Genomic DNA, 23,228 nt, shown 5'->3' on the forward strand with positions numbered 1-23,228 from the left:
TAGCAAGGTAAAGATGACTGTAAGGAGCTTCTAACCAAGATGGTCTCTGAACTGTCCATCAACTCATATCTGCATTTTTCATCTTAATGGAAAGAAATCCATACACCTCCCCCATGTCAAACACATTGAAATGCTTATAATACAAAATCCTGTTTCTATAGGGGGAAAGAAAAAAAAAACAGATAAGGCTGGAAGCACATGCCTAAGCAGAAGCCAGAAGTATCGGTCAGATCTCAAACTTATTCATATCCTAATCAGACTCCAGGAAGGAATGTAGAATGTTCCTTTTAGCATGTCTCCTAGGACTACTTGAATAAAACTTGGCTCCTCTAAATAATTTTCTAGTTTAATGCTACAAAATATGTCTAGAACCAAATGGAAATACAACTCCTGTACAGAAGTATCTTCCAGGACAGAAATTCTTTGAAATCCTGCAATTACTCCAATTCTTCAAAGATACCTTGAATTCTATCCAAGTATATGGACTCATTTAAAAATCTGTTTAACATTTAAAACACATAAATGTCTTCTCAAGTAATGGTGATGGCCTAAAACACATCGCTGTACTTTCTGATAACACTGAAAATCTTACTATAGTCTATCTTTTCAGTTTTACCTCTTTTGTCATCAATGCTCAATACAATAGGATTTTTTAGAAACTCAGAGCATAAATGATAAAATAAACAAAGACATACAGCATCCAATATTAGAGAAGTAGAATAATTGACCTGCATTACTAAAAAAAATGGTCATTAGGCTTTCATAAATAGATCTGTCTTTTAAAATATTAAAACAATTTGTATTATTTATTTTTACAATTAATGATGACACTAGGAAAAATACATTTCCTTTTCAGTGGAAAAGGCTGAAGCTCTGGAATCAGACAAATCTGGGTTTAATTCCAGTTCTTTTACTTACTGACTGGTGGGTTTTAAGCGGTTTGCTTTCCTTTTCTAGCTAACCCTGTTTGCCCAGGTATGATCCCATGGAGTTAGTAACACAGTTCCTTGGGTCTCTGTAAGATTAATTAAAATATTTATTTAATAAATGGTAGCTCTCATGGAAAAAAAATCATGGATTTTTTTTGATTGCATGTCATCTGCAAGAATTATAATACCATTCAACTAGTTCTTTTTTAAAATTTTTTATTAGTTGTTGATAGACCTTTATTTACTTATTTACATGTAGAGCTGAGAATTGAACCAAGTGCCTCACACATACTAGGCAATTGCTCTACCACTGAGCCACAACCCCAGCCCCGCAATTTGGCCTTTCTTACTCTAACAGCTAAAGAAAATGCTCGGTTCATTCTGTAGAAGGGGTTATTTTTCCCTTCTCCAGGTGTCTATAGCATTTTGTTCCTTCTTTTATTAAAGCACAGAAGATGCTGAACTGGAATTGCTAGTGGACATGCTAACCCCCCTCAGTGGGCTGGGAGCTTGCCAGCAGAAAGGAGCATTTGACTTTCTTCTGTATCCCTCCCCACACACAGCATGGGGTCAGGCTGGGATAAATGACCCTGTAAGTTTTGGTGAAGGAAAACACTGTAAAATCACTTACAACAACATGAAAGTGAAGAAATGTGCATTCTAAATTGCAATCTCACTCTCCATGAATGAATACTATAATTGGCTAAGAGTGTGTATAATGCTAAAGAAACACGTAGAGACATGAGTCATATATTCATTCTCCCAGGAATCTATTCAAAACATACTGAGTGCCCAGACACTGCTGATGATAAAAAATGGAGTAAAATAACAATGAGCAGATAAAAACAGGGTTCCAAAGAACATCTTTGAAATGCAGATTACAGTGCATTTGGGGAACCCATCTAAAATACTTGCTCAAAGTGTGGCTGGTAAACTAACTCCATTAACACCACTTGGCAGTGGTACGGAGATTCCTGTTCCCCTGCACAGTTCTAATGAATCAGAATTTCTGAAGATATATCAGTGTTGCATAAATTCTAGATTCAATAAGCTCTGTTGCAGTAAGATTATAATTTGAGATGAAATACCAATACCTTCCAAGCCCCATTTCACCCCACAACACATTTTAAAGGACAGTGGTTATCTTTAAGTGTAACATCATAATCACTGATGCTCCACAAAAATCTTATTCTGGGACACTAATTATTTAAGTAATGCCATGATTTTTCCTATCATCCTCAAAAGGGAATTTTAAGCAAGGAAAAAGAATCATGTAGTCCCCAATTGTTAAAAATTATTTCTTATTTTAAAAATTCACAAAGTATAATTTATTAGATTAAGTAGAGTCAAATTGAGTAGATCTCATTTATTTAATGAGCACCTATTACATTTCAGACACTTTGTCAGATGCCAGAGACAAAAGAGAAGGAAACAGTTTCTATCCTTAAAGAGCACTAAGACACTGGAGGCCCCAGATGAATAATCAATGTGACAAGCACAGCTACTAAGAAAGTACACAGAGGGCCATATAATCCAGTGGGGAGAAGAGTAAGGCAGAAAGGTGACTTTCAGATAAACTGATCTGAAGAACAAGTAGAAATCAGGCGGGCAAACAGGAAATGGCAGGATCTGAGATAGAATAGGGTATGTAAAAACCAAGGGGTCAGGAAGATGTGCTGAGTTTGGGAAAACAAAGCAACTTAGCAAGGCTGAACTCTGAATATCTGGAAAGAAGGTGAAGAGGTAAGGCTGGAGATGCAGGCAGATCCTACTTGAGGAAGAATAGGGATAAAGGAAGACACTGAGCTCAAGCTGAGATGCAGTGGGACAGCCAGGTTGGGTAGGGGCTGTACAGAAGGTAACAGGATACGGCAGACTGGTGCTCAGGAGGGACTCTGCATAGGAGACACAAATTCGTGTGGCATCAACATTTAAATTTGAACTACAACTATGTACATAAACCTCACATTCCATTATTAGCAAAAACAACCATTGCATTTGTGGTAGTGCTGTTTTCCCCAGTGCTTTTACATTAAATACATATTTGTAGTAAAAATCTGAGATGAGGAAACACTCCCCAGAAAGCAAACTATCCACAGTGTCCTTACCTGCAAGATGGCCTGATAAGCTCGATTCATATACGCCAGCCAGGCTTGTGGGAGAAAAATTGCCCGATGCCACTCTGAAAGCTGGATGTGAACCTATGGGGAAAATGTACCACAGCATGTGAAACTACACAGAATTAAAACAGAATGAAATTAAAACTGTATCATCAATTCTTTCTTTTCATTTAAGTGGCTTAAGTTCTAAAACAAACCAAATCAGTCTAGGATCAGAACCACAAATAATATCTTTTGGATATTTCCAGAGGAAAAGAATTTGAAGTCTTGTAAAGACAAAATAAGGTAAGCCTGGAATTTTCTAAATTAAAGCAAATAAAATTCTATGATAATAACAAGTTAAGATGCATGTGTAATGCAAATTCATCCTTGAAAATTAGGGGGAGACTCTGGAAAACCTCTTGGCAAAGTCAGGAAACTGGTATTGTCTAACAAATCCCCCTAGTAATTTTAAATAAAAATAAATATTGCTCATATCCTGGATTTCAAATATGATAATTTCTGAAGTAACAAACCTAAATTGCCAGCAAAAATATCATGTTGTGTAGAAACCATGGTGGTAAGAGCATGCAAATGAGCACTGCACATAGCAATTGCACACCACCAGATAAACACCCTTCAATCAGGGTGGTAAACAGGGGAAAATGATCTGTGCCAACACTGAAATCGCTGTTTCTGAATAGAGGCCCAGACAAAACATCTGGTTTTCATAGTCATTGCTGTTTCTACCTATTAGTATACAGCTATCTTGCAACAAATCTTCCCAACATCTGCTTCTGTTAAAGAAAGATCACTCAGGAAAAACAGTCAGAATGCATCACATTTCATGTTTCCTGTAACTCCTCTCATCTAAAGTCAAACACCAAACTTTAGTTGTTGTCCTACAGACCAGGGAGAGAGAGGCATTTATATATAATCACACCAGAATCATGATAACTAGCGCTTAAGAACATTTTAGTGCATTATAAGAATTAATTTTCTCAAGTGCCTTGTGATAGGGAGTGTAGGCCTCTCTGAACACAGTTGGTTGCTGTGGCCTCTGGCATGTTCTTTAGACACAGCCTTAGAGATAGCCTCCTGTGCAAGGCACTGTGGCAGGACATGAGGATTATTAATCAGTTCAGTGTGCAGAGAGCTTTCTACCTAGCAGGAGAGTCGCAGGCGGACACAAACAGATTGCAAGGCAAAATAATGGAAAATCTATAGGAATGGAGAATGAAGAAGAACAAAGAGATTAATTCTGACTGCTATTAATCACTTCTTATGCCACTGCTTTTTTTTTTTAATTAGATACTCAAACAGTATGAAATGGATACTCAGACCATGAAATGAACTTTAAAATGTTATAAAGATTGGTCTCTTCTTTTTCTGGTTAAATATTCACTCTGCCAAGTGGGATGGGGAAGCCTTGTCAATATGTTCACAGACCGGTGTGGGGAGGGGAGGCTGGGGTTGTGGCTCAGTGGTAGAGCAACTTGCGTGACATGTATGAAGCCCTGGGTTACATCCTCAGAACAATCAATCAATAAACAAACAAACAAATAAATATCCACTGACAACTAAAAATATATTAAAAAATATACATCCACAGATGTTCTTAAAGGAATGAGCCCTTGCTCCTTCTCTTGTTATCCAGGAAGCTAACTGTAACTCAGGCTATATATCCAACTGGGAAGGAATTAATCAGTTCTTGGCCCTATTCTCCATTTCTAAAATGTGGTCTGTCATTTTAAACTTTTTTCCTATCAATTCTGTTCCCTTTCCATAAAATAACATTAACTATCTTTAAGTCCTATTTTGAGACGTGGATTAACCAGAAACAACACTCAAATACTACAACCAAAGCTTTTTTACTTTTGAAACTCAAAATATTTTTAAATTTTTCTGACAAGTAGTCCATGGTTATCATTGCACCTCTGAGAATGTCCACAGCCTCAGAAAATGGGTAAAAAGAACACTGAGCATGTGTGGAAGACAAAAGTCTCAACTGCTTCTTAAACTTGAGTTTAAAAAGGAAAAGATAATGGAAAATTATAAATGAAAATAAGCAAATCAATTGCTGTACCTTTAAAAAAGGAAGACATTAGCACCATGAAATCTATTTAAAAGGAGGTCACAAATTGCAGCCTAAAGCTAATGGTTCTCCTGCTGCTCTGACCACAGTTGAGGAGAAGCAAGGAAGTGAGAGAACACTTCACCGTCATACAGCCTGCAGTCCCCATGTTTTATGGGATTATACCTTAATCTCAGTCCCATGAAGTTAACTGTGTGAACAAACCTCTTTAAAAATGCACTCTCTCTCTTCACTTCATGAAGAGAGACGTAGGAAAATAATTTGAAGAACCATGCCCTTAATTCCAGTTGTGTCATGGGCAAAAGGGCCTGCCCATTTTTACCCCTGCCCATTTTTAAGATGCTGTTTCAATTCAATGTATGTCATCCATACTGCTTACCTTTTAAGTTAACACTGCTAGGCAGAAAAATAAATTCAATTTGCATCTGAAGACAAGAAAATTATGCTTAATCTGTTCTACTTATGAGAAGGCTTTGAAGGAAACCTGATTAAATAATTTAGAATAATGAAGTTGTAGCCTAGTTATTCAGCAGATGATAAAGCAGTGTCCTCAAACACCTGATCACCAAGTTTTAACAAATGTGTGAAATTTATTTTTTCTGCAACTAACTACACATACTCTTAAAATGACAGCTATGTGATGGACTGTTGAGATGAGCAAATCCTATCTTAGGGGGTGTAAGAGCTTCTATGTATAAGACTTAGTGAATCTAACTAAATCTAAAAAAGGGACCATATTATGAAAATATGCAAGAGGAAGAAAGATGCCAATGAAGGATTATGGGTGGGGGTGTGAGCAAGTTACAGGCTACAGATGATTTTGATAGACCTCATCAAGAGGTGATAGCTGAATGAAAACTTGTAGGAGGGGAAGGGGTAATGCTGGTGGGATAGAAAATGGTTCAACTGTTATGGAAAAATTTAGTGGCTCATCAAATGTTAAATACAGAAATTCTGTATGATCTAGCAATTCCACTTGTAGGTGGAATCCAAAACATTAAAAGCAGGTATTCAAGCAAATATTTGTATACAAATGTTCAAAGCAGCACTTTGACATTAGCCCAGAAGTGAAAATAACACAACTATCCACCAATGGGTTAATGGGTGAACAAAATATGGCATTTGCATACAATGAAATAGTATTTAGTCATAAAAGAATAAAATACTATATTATATTGTAGGTGAACCCTGAAAACATTATGCCAAAATAAATAGCCAGTCATAAAAGATCACAAACTATATGACTCCACTTATATGAAATATCCATATTAGGTCAATCCATCAAAATAGAAAGAAGGTTGGTGGTTGCTGTGTGTAGAGAGTAGGGGAGAGACGAAGAAAGAAACGGTCTCATTTGGAAGTGACAAAAATATTTAAGAACTAAATATAGTTGTACAACATTATGAATTTACTAAATGTAGTGAATTATACAGTTTAAAATGGTTAGTTGCATGCTATGTGAATATCACCTGAATTAAAATAAAAACAAACTAAAAACCTAAGGTATGGCAGAGGTCCTCAGGCAGGCCCACGGCTGACCTGTGTGAGGAATGGAATGAAGTCCATGTAAAAGAGTATGCAAAGGTAGCACAGAAAGTAGAAAGAGGAGACAGGTTGGTGAATTGACAAGGGACCCAGAGAGTCCAAGATCTTATAGCCACTTTTCAAGATTTGCTTTCATTCCTACCAAGGGGAGCCACTATAAGGTTTTGAGAAGAATGATATAATCTAATTTATGTTGCAAAAGAATCTCACTGTTGGGAACAAACTGAATAGAACAAAGGTCAAAGCAGGGGGTAACCTACTCAGAGGCTACTGCAACAATCCAGGTAAGAGAGAATCTACTCAGAGTGGCTCTAGTAACATTGTAGCATAATGGTTTTCAAACATTTAGCTGGATGATTTTTAAAAATTAGGAATATCACTGCTTTTAGACCATGTATTTCTGAAATTCTCACTTTTTAATAGCTATTATACTCTGTACACTTCTTTGTCATCATTCAAAATTCACTCTTACTCCCAGCAGCTCAGGAGCCTGAGGCAGGAAGATCATGAATTCAAAGGCAGCCTCAGCAATTTGGTGAAGCCCTAAGCAACTCAGCGAGACCCAGTCTCTAAATAAAATACAAACTAGGACTGGAGATGTGGCTCTGTGGTTGAATGCCCCCAAGTTCAATCCCAATACCCCTCCCCCTAAAAAAATTCACTCTTAACTTTCCTGTTCATCAATCATATATCAACATCCCAGTTACCCAGATTTAAAACTTCTGATTGATTACGGATATCTCCCTTGCAGCTAACTCAACTGTCAAGCCTACTTCTGAAATGCAAATTATATACATCTTTACTTTTTTCCTCATTAGCTAGCCCTATCTCCTGTCTAGATTACTGTGATGCCGCCTATCTCCAACAGCCTAAAATCTTTCATCCTAACACATCCTAAATCGTTCTGTTTTTACATTCACTCAAAAACTTCTTTTCAAAAGCCTTTGAGGTTCATTAAAGAAGAATGTGTAAACTCTTTTGTACAATGTTCAAAGCCTTTCAGAATCAAACAACACCATGAGCTCTAAGAAATAATTGTGCAGAACAAGACACTTAACGAATGTCCCCCTTGATATCTTGCTCCTCTGTTTCTTTAACCTATATGCTGACTAACTTGAGTTATAAACCAATTCCCATTTGTCCTATACCTTATAGGATCTTTGTACTCAGTGTTCCCTTGGCACTGAATGCCCTGCATCCCTCATTCTATTTACTGAAGTAATTTCCCTTACCTCTAAACTTCTAGTATATTATGTGCCTCTCCTATCACACTTTACAAATTCCATTTAGACCTTTTGTGCATGGATGTGAATTTTACACAATCCTAAGGGGAACACATGATGTTCTATTCATCCTGGAAGCCCTCCTGTGGTACCTGAAACAGTGTTTTGCACACAACTGTTCAATTAAGTACCTGCTGCATTTGACAGAATTAAACACACAGCTTTATCTTTGATAAAGATTCTTGTCATATTACAACCATGCTATCATAAGCAAGTAATCACAGAAAATTATGATGATCAACTTTCTATCACTCTAGCAACACAATGTTAGAAAACCTATTTGAATTAACACAGCTATACTCACACATGAGTTGTTGAAGACAGTTATTTGAAATTTTATAAATGTATGTACAGTACAAACTGTTCTAATCAGTAAACACTTAGTTTCAGATAAAAACAGAGTGAGTAATAAGGCAAATTTTTAAAGAAAGTTTTATAACCTTTATATTTTGAATTTCCTTAAACACTTTATTTATATCATATAGATTCTAATTAATTATAACTAAAATACCAGCACCTGCTTAGCAACACAAGTCACCAAAGAAAAACTGAAAGACATTTCCTCTAAAATCAGGAAGAAGACAAGTATGTCCCTCTCACCATTCCTATTCAACAGTTCTTGAAACTTGAGCCACAGCAATCAGGAAAGAGATAGAAATTAAAGGGATAAGAATAGGAAAGGAAGTAGTCAAATTACCTGTGTTTGCTGATGACATGATCCATTTTTAGAAGACTCCAAAACACTGCACCAAAAGACTACTAGAGCTGATAAATAAATTTAGCAAAGTTGAAGGATGACATATATAAATCAACTGTTTTCCTATACTCCAATATTGAATCTGCTAAGAAATTAGGAAAACTACCCAATTCACAATAACCTAAAAAAACAAAAATAACTTAGTCATAAATCTAACCAAGAAGGTGAAAAATCTCTACAATAAAAACTGTAAAACATTGAAAAAGAAATTGAAGACCTTAGAAGACACAAAGGCCTCCCATGCTCTTGGATAGGCAAAATTAAGATCAAAATGACCATCCGACCAAGGGCATTACAGAAATTCAATGTAATCCCCATCAGAATACCAATGAAGATTCATTTGGAAGAAGAGACCCAGAATAGCCAAAAAAATCATGAGCAAGAACAACAATGCAGGAAGCATCATAGCCGCTGAACCTCAGACTGTACTACAGAACTATAATGACAAAATGGCAAGGGACTGGCACCAAAATAGATGTGAAGACCAGTAGAAGACACAGGGACAAATCCACACAGATAGATAGTCATCTGATACTCGACAAAGGTGCCAAAAACACAAACTGGAGAAAAGATAACCTTTTTTTTAAACTAAATGGTGCCAGAGAAAAAGAGAAAACTAGAAATCTACATGTAGAAGAATGAAACTTGGTCCCTCTCTCATTCTGAACAAAAATCAACTGACACTGGGTCAAAATTTACAAATTAGACTAGAAACTCTTAACTGCTAGAAAAAAATGTAGGTTCAACACTCCAATATATTGACACAAACATTGACTTCCTTAACAGGATTTTTAAAGCACAAGAAACAAACACAAATCAGTAAAAGTGCAACGGCATCAAATTAAAAAGACTCTGCACAGCAAAAGAAACAAGAACGTGAAAAAAAGAACCTGAAGAATGGGAGAAGATCTCTGCCACTTGCTCCTTTGCCAGGGATTAATATCCAGAATATATAAAGAACTCAAAACCTTAACGCCTTATTCACCAAAAAAATGAATAGCCAATTATAAATAGGCCAAAGAATTAAACAGATATTTCTCAAGAGAAGAAATGCAAAGGATCAACATATATTTGAAAAAATGTTCAACATCTCTAGCAATCATGAAAATGCATATCAAAACTACATTGAGATTTCATCTCACTCACTACAGTCAGAATCATTTGCATCATTAAGAATACAATTATTAATAATTGTTGAAGAGGATATGGGGAAAGAAATACTCTCATACATTGTTGGTAGGACTGCAAATAAGTATAACCACTCTGGAAAGCAGTATGGAGATTCTTCAAAAAACTAGGAATGGAACCATTATATGACCTAGAGATCCCACTCCTTGGTGTATATCCAAAAGATATCCAAAAGTTGCTACTATAAAGATATAGTCATATCGATATTTATATGAGTGCAAATCATATTAGCTAAGTTGCAGAACAGCTCAAATACCCACCAACAGTCAAATGGATAAAGAAAATGTGGCATATAGAGTTACCCAGCCATAAAGAAGAATGAAAATTATGGCATTTCCTGTTAAATGACTGCAACTAGAGAACATTATGCTAAATGAAATAAGCAAAACCCCAAAAGTCAAGGGTCAAATGTTTTCTCTCATATGTGGAAGCTCATATAAAATAAAGGTGAAAAAGTATGTGTGTTGGGGAGAGATAATTACACGGAAATAGAAGAAGTTCAGTAGAAGAGGACTGAGGGGGAGAGAGGAGGGACATGAGAAGGGAGGAGGCATGGAATTAATCTGGCTAAACTTTCCCTTGTACAGGAATGAATAACATCACAGTGAATTTCAGTTCCCTCTTCCTTCTCTTCCTCCCTCCCCCTGTTCCTGTTCCTTTTCTGTTTCCTCCACTCTACTCGTCTTTCTTTATATCTATGAAGTTTTTTTTTTAATTAGTGCATTATGGTTACTATATCCATATTATATCCATAGTGCATTAAATTAAAAAAAAAACTTTCCTCACTGATACATGCTTTACTTAAGAGGACTATAAAGCCATCTAATTAGGTAGTATACTGTTCAGAAAACATTGCTCAGAAATTTGGTAGTTTGTTCTGCCTCTTGAGTGATCTTAACAAATACGATTTAGCATACACAAGAAAACACCCATTTTAACAGCCCTTCGTTCAATACTGTAAATCAAGTAAGAAAATTCAGATGAGGTTTTGGTCAAATTGGAATGGGACAGACAGGGCAGCATGTAAAAAGTGCCCGGTAAACTAAGTATTTGCTATTGATCTCAGAAACCCAATTCTGTATTTTTCATACTGGCCAGATATACATATTACCATCCAAAGAATGGAATTATTTTTTTTAGAAAGAAGAGAACAAAGGTATTTTACTTCAGTGCCCCCACAGACATACAAACACTGAGCTGCTAGATTTGGCTTTGTGATACACTCACATTCTTCCCACTGTCCCAAAAGGAAAAACATTTGCACTTAGTGTTAGCGACCCCAAAGTCACTCAGTGTCCCATTGTTTATACATGAGAACAACAGGCTTCAATTTTCTGTCAATAATAATCTTGTTGGCACAAAATAACTTTTTATTATTCCTGTCCCCTGACAAATAGTGAGATGAGAAGGGAGGGCCTGGGGAGGACACCTTTTTAAAGTAAAATGACACTCATCTCCTTGTAGGTGATTTCAAGACATTTAATATTCTTCTTGCCCCACCCCCAACCCAGCACTGTCGCCCCATCTCACCCCATTTTCCATCAGGATTACATTAGCTTGAAAGCTGACAATTCAATCACCTCTAAAGCAACCATTTACTCTGTTATTTAATAGAAGGGGGAAACCCAGTTACCATAACAACTCACATCCACATAGTAATTATGGAGAATCTAAAATTCAGCAAACCATACTTTTCACAGTGTTTTCTAGGGAGAATCTGCAACAAGCACAGAAAAATTTCTCCCCATTATAATTCACAATTTCCATCTAATTGTTTCTTATTACATGGCTGTTCAAACTACTCCATATATTTCATAGGAAATATGTTTTTAAAATAAAAAGGAACTGAAAGAAAAAGTGAAATACACTTCTTATATTTCAAATGATTGGTTTCATCATATGTACTTTGGGGCATCTAGGGAAAAAAATTTAAGAAAGCAGAGGTAAAACAAAATCTATAAAGCAAAAAGAATCAAATGATGATTACTTTTTTTTTTTTTTAAAAAAGGAAAGAATAAAGAACCAAAGATTTTATTCAGAGTACAGCTTCCAGCAAGTAAGGATGAACTATCTCTAAACTAAAAATGAAAAAAAATAAGCTCATTACTTAATTCTGATGGTGAAATATGGTTGGGTAGCAGTGGCAGGATCAGGAAAATCTGCATGTGTTTAGGAATAGAGAAAATAATGAAGCAAGGCTGCCAATTCAGCATCACCCAATTTAGGTGAGACTGTCATGTCAAAGTTAGAAATGCCAAAGGATGATGAGACTTGTGGTGAATTCCAGGGAAGAAAACTGTCATTCACCTTCAGCTTCTTCCTTAACAGGGACAAAGTTAACCTCAGGATGAGAAGATACAAAATCAGAAAAGAGGAGGAAGTTGCCTGAGCTTGTAGAAACCCTACAAGATCTAAAATGACCACTCATGATCCCCTATTCACAGGAGTGAACAGTTTCTTCAGTTTTAAAGAAATGTAAACAAGACAGCAATTATGCAGTACTTGTATATCAGGTCAAACACAAATCAGATTGGATCTGTGATTCTTCCAAAAATATCAGGGGAAAATATCATGTTAAACAAAGATAACAATAATAAACTTTTTAAAAAAAGGCATACAACACTTTTTTTAGAGAGAGAGAGAGAGAGAGAGAGAGAGAGAGAGAGAGAGAAAATTTTTTAATATTTATTTTTTAGTTTTCAGTGGACACAACATCTTTATTTTATTTGTATGTTTTGCTGAGGATCGAACCCAGCGCCTTGTGCATGACAGGCGAGTGCACTACCACTTGAGCCACATCCCCAGCCCTGCATACAACACTTTTGTTGTCAGGAACAAGCCAAGGATCATGTCCTCTCTCTCCACTTTTGTATTGAACCAAAGATTTTATTCAGAGTATAGTCTTGAATTTTATACAAGATACATAAGAAAAAGTACAAAACTGATTAAAGAAATCAATAATAAATTAAATTAATGGAGAGATATTGCATGTACATAAATAGAAAGACTCAATATTGTCAAAATGTCAGTTGTTCCCAACTTAATCTAATGATTTTCATGAGCCAAAAATTCCTTCAAGTTATTCTACAGATATCAAGAAACTGACTCTAAAGCTCATATGGAAGGGCAAAATACCCAGAAGAGCCAACATTATATTGAAGGAGAACAAAATGGAAAGGTGCCACTCCCCAACTTCAAGACTTATCATAAAGCTACAGGAATCAAGACAGTGTGATATTGGTGAATGACTAGGGAAATTGATCAATGGCACAGAATAGAGAGCTACATGAATGGCAAGTGAACAGATGAAAAGACAACATTAGTCATTATCCTTCCTCCATTACCCTTCCTCTACTCTGCTGGTCTTCCTTCTATTTATAGTTTTTTTGTTGGTGCATTATAGATATATACAAAGGTGAAATTCACTGTGGTGTATTCATATATGTATATACATAGCATAATTTAGTCAATTTCATTCCTTAAGTCTTCTGTTTTCCCATCTTTCTTCCTTCTTTCTCAGTATCCCTTAGTCCCTTTCTATTCACTTTATTATCACAGTATTACTAGATAATACAAACAAGCAAAGACATTATAAGAATATAGAATAAGATACCTCATGAGCACAGATGCAGAAATTTCTAACAAACTTTTAGCAAACCAAACACAGCAATATATACAGGATAGAACATTATGGAGTTTAATCCCAGGAATGCAGGTTAGTTTGCATTGGAAAATCAAGGAAAATAATTCATCATATTTCAATAGATATACAAAAAGCATTTGACAAAATTCGACATCTATTTGTGATAAAATTCTCAGCAATGGTGAAACACTGAATGCTTTTTCTAATACCATAAATAAGACGAGAATGTCTACTCTGTCTAGTCCTGTTCAACATAGTGTGATCAGGTACTAACAAAGGAATGGAAGGAATATAGATACAAATTAAGACCATCTTTCTTCACAGACAATGTTACAATAAAAACAAAAATAATCTACAAAAAGGCTACAAGAATTTATAAGTAAGTTTAAAAAGGTCAGGGATGAAAAATAAATTGTATATTTACATACTATCAATAGAAATTTAAACAAAAGGTCTAATTGTCATACCATGACAATGTTTACAGATATGTAATACTTAAGAAATTTAACAAAATGTGTCTAAGATTTGTAACACAAAAACAACAAAATATCACTCTAAGTGGAAAGACATATCTTGTACCTGATTATAGAAACTAAACATTACTAAGTTGTCAGTTTTATCCCAAGTTGACTTGGGAACTCGACACATTTACAATCAAAATCACAACAGGCTTGTGTGTGTGTGTGTGCGTGTGTGTATGCGTGCTTGTGTGTGTGTGTGTGTGCATGTGTGTATGCGTGCTTGTGTGTGTGTGTGCATGTGTGTATGCGTGCGCGTGTGTGTGTGTGTGTGTGTGTGTGTGTGTGTGTGATTTCTCAAAGCTCATCTAAAATTTAGAATAAAAGCAAAGGGCCTAAAATTGTCAGGAAAAATGTTTTTGGAGAAAAAGAAGCAAAGTTGGAGAACTCATACTACTTCAATATTCATCAAAAAGTGTCAGTAAATAACCTGTGTGGTTTTAGTGAAAGTCTAGACATATACATCAATAGAACACAAGTGAGTATAGAAAAAGGTCCACAAAAATATGGAGAGATGATTTTCATCGAAACTCCTTAGGTAGTTCAGGGAAGAAAGGATGGTATTTTCAACAAAAATAGTTTGTACCTTATAAAATTTTAACTAAATGGATCACAGTCTAAAATTCAAGGCTTAAAGTATAAAACTTCTACAAGAAAATGGACTATCCATAAACTGATTTTTAGATAAACTAAATGTGTTATATCCAAACAGTAGAATGCTATTCTTCCCCAAAAGTAATGAGGTACTGATACATGCTACTATATAACCTTGAAAAGATACTAAATGAAAAAACCATACTCCAAAACACCCACATATTATATGATTTTATGTATATGAAATGTCCAGAATTAGCAAATCTACAACGACAGAAAGAGATTAGAAGTTTGCAGGAGGCTAAGGTAAGGGAAATTAGAGTGTGATTACTTAAGGGTGTAGAATTTGTTTACGGGTGATGAAAATATTCTAAAATTAATTGTGGCAATGGCATATATCTCCATGAATATATTGAAAACCAATGAATCATACAATATAAATAAGTAAATTTTATGACAAACAAATTTTACCTCATTTTTTTTTCAAAAAGAAAAAGTAAAAATTAAACACAGGAGTTTAAAAAAACAAATTTTTGAAAACTTAAGTTAAAAAACAATTAAAAGAAAAATGTGATAAATTAAAATGCTTCAGAATTAAAAACCTACTCTTCAAAGACAATGTTAGAGAAATGAAGAGACAAAGTACAGACCACATAAAAACATTTACAAAATTCATTTCTAATGTAGACTATATTAAGGATTCTCATTTGAATATAACACCAGTAAGGCGGGGGGGGGGGACATCAAAAGATTAGAGCATACACTTTGTGGAAGAAACTACATGAATGGCAAATGAACAGATGAAAAGACATCATTAGTCATTAAAGGAAAACCATTAATAAAACCCTAAAAGGAAAACATGACCCAAGATCCCAAGGTAGTTTTTAAAAGTTCTCTGACCTAGAAGAGCACAGTTTCACTTTCCTGTGTTTTCAATTACCTACAGATAACTATGCTCTAAAAATATAAAATAAACTGTTCATAATTTCTAAGTTCCACATCATTCTGAGTAGCCTGATGAAATCTTGCGCCATCTCATTCTAGACATGAGTCATCCCTTTGTCCAACATATTTACACTGTATACACTAACAGCCCCTTAGTCACATAGTAACCCTCTGAGGTATCAGATCAACCGAGATGATATTGAAATGTTTGTGCTCAAGTCACCCTGACTTTACTTAAAAATTGCCCCAAAGCATGAGAATGGGGAGGGTGGCATTTTGTATATGCCCAAGAGAAGCCATAAAGTGAAAAGCTTAAAATTCTTGACTTAATAAGGAAAGGGAAAGAATCACCCTAAGGTTGCTAAGCTCTACCGTAAGAATAAATCTTCTATCTGTGAAATTGTGAAGAAGGAAAAATAAATTCATATTAAATTTCAATGTCACACCTCAAACTGCAAAATTTATAGCCACAATATATGCTGGGTGCTTAGTTATGACGGAGAAGGCATTGCTGCATGAGGTTTAGTACTATCTGTGGTTTGAGGCATTTACTACGTAAGGTCTCAGTACATACCCCTTTCAGATAAGAAAAGACAACTGTATAGGATAGTTCAAGGACTTCATTCCTGGGTTCAGATTCTAGGTTCCTCCACTTAGTTTTAAGACCTTGAGCAAATTAACAGGACCTACCCTCAGAGGATTAATGTAGAGATTAAACAAATTAATAAGTTGATACTCCCAGAGGAGCTTCCAGTTACAGGATCCCATCAAAAAATTAAAATGTCATAAATTTAAAGTGCATTCATTACATCTAACCCAACAACCATCATAGCTTGGTCAGACAACAGACTGTAGAATATCAGTAGTTTACCATCAGGATCAAATGCCTGCTTGGGAGTTGCAGTTTGCTGCCACTGCCTACCCTCAAGAGATAGTATCATATTGTATCTTGATAACCCACACACAAAAAAATGCAAATTCAAAGTACAGTTTCTACAGAACCCATTCACTTTTGCACCATCATAAGGCAAAAAAAAAATCATAAGCCAAACTATTTTAAGTCTGGAACACCTATACATACAGCAATTTTAAAAGTGTCTCAGCTGATTACAGCCTATTATTATTGCAACTTATTATTATTATCAAGCAGCTCTAAAGGCTCATATTATTTTTGTCACATAGTTTGAAAAACTGTATAGCTGATTCTCTTTATTATATTTTTTAGCACAAATGAACTAAAGTAACCAGAAGATGGAATATGAACTAAAATCCTATCATGGGGATGGATTCAAACTAAAAAGCTTTTTCTCAGCAAAGGAAACAATCAGTGAGGTGAATAGACAGCCTACAGAAGGGGAGCAAATTTTTACCACATGTACAGATAGAGCACTAATCTCTAGGATATATAAAGAACTCAAAAATCGTAACACCCCCCCCCCAAAAAAAACCCACAATCAATAAATGGGCTAAGGAACTGAACAGACACTTCTCAGAAGAGAATATACAATCAATTGACAAATATATGAAAAACTGTTCAACATTTCTAGCAATTAGAGAAACGCAAATCAAAACTACTCTAAAATTTCATCTCTCTCCAGTCAGAATAGCAGCTATTAAGAAGACAAACAACAATAAGTATTAGCAAGGATGAGGAGAAAAAGGCACACTCATACATTGCTGGTGGGACTGCAAATTTGTGCAACCAATATGGAAAGCAGTATGGATATTCCTTGGAAAACTTGGAATGGAATCATCATTTGACCCAGCTATCCCTCTCCTCGGTTTATACCCAAAGGACTTAAAAACAGCATATTACAGTAATGCAGCCACATCAACGTTTATAGCAGCACAATTCACAAGAGCTAAACTGTGGAACCAACCTAGATGCCCTTCAATAGAAGAATGGATACAGAAACTGTGGTATATATACATAATGGAATAATACTCACTCAGCACTAAAATAAAATCAAATCATGGCATTTGCAGGTAAATGGATGGAGTTGGAGAATATTATTAAGAGTAAGCCAATCCCAAAAAAAACAAATGCCAAATGTTTTCTCTTATGTGAGGATGCTGATTCATAACAGGGATGAGGGAAGAGAGCATAGGAGGAATGGAGGAACTTTAGATAGGGCAAAGAGGAGGGCAGGGAAGAGAGGGGACAGAGGGTAGGAAAGATGGTGGAATGAGGGCTGGGGATGTGGCTCAAGCGGTAGCGCACTCGCCTGGCATGCATACGACCCAGGTTCCATCCTCAGCACCACATACCAACAAAGATGTTGTGTCCGCCAAGAACTAAAAAATAAATATTAAAAATTCATTCTCTCTCTCTCTCTCTCTCTCTCTCTCTCTCTCTCTCTCTCTCCTCACTCTAAAAAAAAAAAAAAGACGGTGGAATGAGATGGACATCATTCATCAAGTACATGTATGAAGAAACAAATGATGTGACACTACTTTGTGTACAACCAGAGACAGGAAAAATTGTGCTCTACATCTGTACTATGAATTGAAATGCATTCTGCTGTCATATATAATTAGAATAAATAAATTTTTAAGAAATCCTACCATAGGTTTCACAGAATTCTGTGAAATATACCTCTAATTGACACCTAAAATATTCTAGACTCTCTATTACAAAAGCTACAAGTATATGAACCCAAAAATTTTCATCATTTGTATCTAGGGCACATCTCATAAGTTCAGATACCAATATCTGGATTTATAAGATATTTTCAGCTATCCTCACTTTGATGTTTTTTCTTGATTCTTTGATGGTGACTTTAAAAAATCATCTTTCTGTGAAGATTTTAAACTCTAGTTGTTCTCCAAATACCTAAGTATACAAATTAAAAACAAACAAACTAAAAAATGTACCAAATCTCTCCTTTTTCCATGACAATTAATAAGATACCAGGGAAAAATAAATGTAGAAATTGCCTATGTTGTTCCTTTTTTTTTTTTTTTTTGTGAAATTCAACCTCTCTTGTTCTCAGAGAAACATTACTTTTCCAAGATCCTTTCTTTCTCTTTAATTGGATGAAGACACTATATTGGACAAGAAGTCTTCAAAAAAAGATCTATACAATTTCGACTCTAAATACATGAAAGAAAAATAGATGGCAAAAGGACAAAGATGGGTCTTCAAATCCCTTTGTACATCAATACACTATTATACTGGTGACAATTAGCATACAGACTATAATCTAACCAAATTAGTGACACTAGGATTTATAAATTATGCATCAAAGCATAAGATTTTATATGTACATATCTTAGAAATGCTAGTTATTTAACACTAACTCAAATTTTTATAATTCATGTCTTCATTTATAACTGTTTTTATTTAGAACTTATATTTTCATGTATGACCTATTGTGTCTTAATTATATAAAATACTGTGATATTTTCTCTTGTTATTCATACATTTTAATTTATATACACATAAGTGAATATCATCAAAAAATGACAACAACAAAAAATATCCTCCCCAAGTGCTTTCTAGATTCTCTATTTCCCCTGGTTTTGTTATAATCTGCAATGATCAGATTTATGCAAATCATTTAATGGCATCATAAAACTTCATTTTTTTAATTAGATGAAAGGAAAATTAAGATAAATACTTACATCACAGTTTTTCTTTAAATATACTATGATTAACTGTTAATTCTATTCAAAAATATAAATATTGCTGTACTATATACTTTGAAAGGATTACAATTAAGAAATAGGGAATATTTTTCTTTAATAAGTTGAAATTTATTCTAAACAGTGGAAGTATGACATTAATGAAATAAACCAAAGCTCTAGATGCTACACCTTAATAATTAGGTGGAGAAGTAGCATGGCAGTTTCTTTCAGAAATACATTAAAATATTTTAGCATTCTTTTTGGTCAGTTATTTTAGGAGCCTCTAAGAGAAATTTTAATTGCAATAAAAAAAATTGCTTCCTAATAAACACTCAACTTCATAAACAAAGGGAAGGAGAGACACTAAAACACATACAAAGAAGAGGCTATTGGAGAGGGAAAGAACCTACCTCATGAACAAGAGCAAGTGATGTCTGCTTGAAGCTTCGCCCTCTACTGGCCATTAGTCGATTCAGTGGTTTGCCATCTTTACTCTGATACATGGATACATCATAACAAAATAACATACCACCTGTTAAATAAATAAATAAAAATTAACAAAAATGACTAAAAGTATCATTTAAAGTAAAAAAAAGAAGTACATAAAAACATTTACGATGGAAAAACGTCATTAAATATATTCTCAATGATACATATTCAATATATGGAGAACCATATAAATGAAAAGATAATTTGTCAAGGTAATTGTCATTTTGACTATTGGTGTGTAAGGAAAAAAAAGGTGAGATATAAATTTAACACTTAAAATATCACTTATTTATAAGTCATTTGTAAACAAGCACTTTTAAATACTTACAAATAAACTAACAAATTTATAATTCCTGGTTTTAAATTTTAGAAACAATTGGTTGTAGAGAGCCTTCTAAACCTTTTTCCCCTAAAACAAATTTTGTTGAAAGAGAAACATATGCACATATTCATCCTTATGAACTCTGATAACATGGGGTCCATCAGGTTACACCCACAAGTGAACAAGCTATTCCCCGAAACTGTACTCATTCACTCCTGTCTTCTCCATGTCCTTCCAAAACCTGGCCCAACCAAGTTCTAAACTGACCTTCCAAGCTCCAGCCACAAGAGTCAAGAAAGCAAAGGCAGTCAAGGAGGGTCACTGGAGGGTGAGCTGGCAGGGGGTTGGGGGGGGGGTCTGGGAAACTATACCAGCAGTTTTGAACAAATTGAGAAGGCACTTTTAGGTACCAAGATTACTTAAAATACTGAGATTACTTTTTTTAAAAACATCTTTTATTGAAGTATGACAAACACAAAGTGTACATATTGTAAGTATTCATCTCAATGAATTGCAGCACATTGATCAAACACGTTTGAGTAGCACCCAGATCAGGAAGCCAAACATAATCAGAATCTCTAAAGCCCTTCCTTGTGCCTCCCTCTAGTCACACACCCGGTTACTTTATTATAAATAAAATTAAATTGTGTAAGTCCTTTTTTTAATATTATTTTAGTTGTAGATGGACACGATACCTTTATTTATTTATTTATTTATTTATTTATTTATTTATTTATTTATTTTTATGTGGTGCTGGGGATTGAACCAAGCGCTCTACCACTGAGCCACAACCCCAGTCTGTGTATGTCCTTTTAATATTGACTTCTTTTACTCCACCTAATTGTTGAGACAATCATTCACATTGTTATTAGCAGCTATATATATAGTCATTCTCTGATGAATAATATTCCATCATATGAATATACCACATTTATTTATCTGTTTTATGTCAAAAGCATTTAGATAGTCTCCACATGTAGGGCTACTCAAATAGGACTGCTATGAACATCACAGTATATATATATCTCTTGGCGACTTCATTTGGATTAATTCCTAAGAATGAAATAACTGGGTAAAAGGGCATGGATTTATTCAGTATCAGTTTTACAAAGTGTTGAATGACTTACATTTCCATCAGCATTTCTGGTTGCTCTACATATTCACCATACAATCATCCTTTGGTATCCATGGGGATTGGTTACAGGAACCCCCATGAATATCAAAATCCATGAATGCTCAAGTACTTTTTGTGAAAAGACAGTATTTGCATACAATCTATTCACATCCTCTGTATACTTTAAAATCATTTATACATTACTTATTGTTATAGTTTGGATCTGAAGTGATCCCCAAAAACTCACATGTGAGATAATGTCTCTAAATAAAATACAAAATAAGGCCGGGGATGTGGCTCAGTGGATGAGTGCCCCCGAGTTCAATCACCAGTACCAAAAAAAAAAAAAAAAAAAAAAAATTCTGAAGTTAATGAAGTTGAATTGACCATCATCTCATATGTTCACTGGACATTTGAACACTCTCTTCTTGAAGCATCCATTAAAACCATTTTCCTGCTTTTTCTACTGAGTGTCTTTTACTCACTGATGTACAAAGGTCTTTATACATTCTGAATGAGTCCTTTATCAGACATATGTTGTAAATACCTTTGTGCATTCTCTAACTTGCCTTTTCACTCTCCATTAATATAGTTTCATTAATACATGTTCTTAATTTTAATTAATTTGCCATTCTTTTTATAATTAGAGCTTCAAATTACAGAATTACTTGTATAAAAGACCACACATTCACTCCACAGTACTGTAATGTTACCTTTTCCATAAATCTAGTGATCTTGTGTGTGTGTGTGTGTGTGTGTGTGTGTGTGTGTGTGTGTGTGAATGCTCTGTATTCTTCATTGGTCAGACCATCAGTCCTGGCACTAATACCACCCTGTCAATTATTGTGGGTTTATAATAGGTCTTCCAATCTGGTAAAGTACATCCTCCTACTTTGTTGTTTTGCCTCAAGATTGCTAGATTATTCTTGGCCTTTTGCATTTCCACACAGATTCTGGAATCAGCTTATCAATTTCCAGTATAGACTGTGATTGAGTTGAATCTACATATTAATTTGGTGAGAAGGTATATTCTTACAACATGCATTCTTCTAGTCCATAAACATGGCATGCCACTCCACTTAATATTTTTTCCTCAATAATATTTTGCAAATAAATTAATTTTAAAATGAAAAAAACAATATTTTATAGCTTTCATGATCCAAGTTATAAATTTGTTTTAGATACTTGATATTTTTGATGCTATTATAGTTTTTTCATTTTCCACCTTTGTACATATGGCGTACTCCTGAATTCATTTACTAATTTTGGGAATTAATCTGTAGATTATTTTGAATTTTCTATGTAGACAATCATGTCTTCAAATAATGAATGTGTCAAACTATTTTTTTATTTTCCATTTTCATTGTTTTCTCTCACCCATGGCTTATTTTAAAGCATATTGTTCAATTTCCAGGCCTCTGAAGATATTCCAGTTATACTTTTGTTATTTACTTTTAGTTTAACCCCTTTGTAATCTAAGGATAGATTCTAAGTGACCTCAATATTGGTCCTTCATATGTAATTTTGGTAAATTTTACATGTACTGTTAAAAAGAATATGAATTTTCTTATTGTAATGTACAATAGTCTATATATCAATATGTTCATTCATATATTATTCATATATTTTGTGCACCGAGTTGCCTACTCTGCTGGCCAGTGAAAAGAAGCTTCCAGTACTACTGTAGGTTGGTCTGTTTCCTCTTTTAGTTCTCCTCATTTTAAAATATATTTTGAAGTGGTTATTTCACATACATCAATTAGAATTATATTTTCTTAATGGAGTGCCTTCTTTATTTCCATGAAATATCTCCTTTATTTCTTGGTTCTTTTTCGTACTGTTTCTTTGTGTTTTAGACAGTGTATAAAAGAACCACAGATGCTGTAAAAATATTTATATTTATCATACAGTAGTTTTCCTCTCCCTTGTTCAGAAAGACTGGGTAAAGAACTAATTATGGGTTAACCTTGGTTGAGCTTGATGGTAGTTTTGTGAAATCTATTTCCATTCAGTCCTGTTCCTGGAGCATGTCATTCTCCTTCTATACCCCATTCCACATCCCCACATCCAAGATTTTCAA

The 23,228-nt window shown here is 34.6% G+C and overlaps 1 protein-coding gene across 3 annotated transcripts in view; it reads right to left on the bottom strand.

The window, feature by feature from the left end:
• The window catches only part of FOCAD (focadhesin), a 283,295-nt gene that overhangs the window by 75,428 nt on the left and 184,639 nt on the right, over positions 1–23,228 (bottom strand). For all 3 annotated transcript variants that reach the window (XM_081282574.1, XM_081282573.1, XM_081282575.1), the window contains 2 exons: positions 19,634–19,755; positions 3,038–3,130 (listed from right to left, as the gene is read on the bottom strand). In XM_081282574.1, coding sequence (XP_081138700.1) covers positions 3,038–3,130; positions 19,634–19,755 — 215 coding nt within the window. The remainder of the gene's footprint in view (positions 1–3,037; positions 3,131–19,633; positions 19,756–23,228) is intronic.

The sequence above is a fragment of the Spermophilus citellus genome, assembly GCF_964194105.1.
Source record: "Spermophilus citellus genome assembly, chromosome: 2".
Taxonomy (NCBI): Eukaryota; Metazoa; Chordata; class Mammalia; order Rodentia; family Sciuridae; genus Spermophilus; species Spermophilus citellus.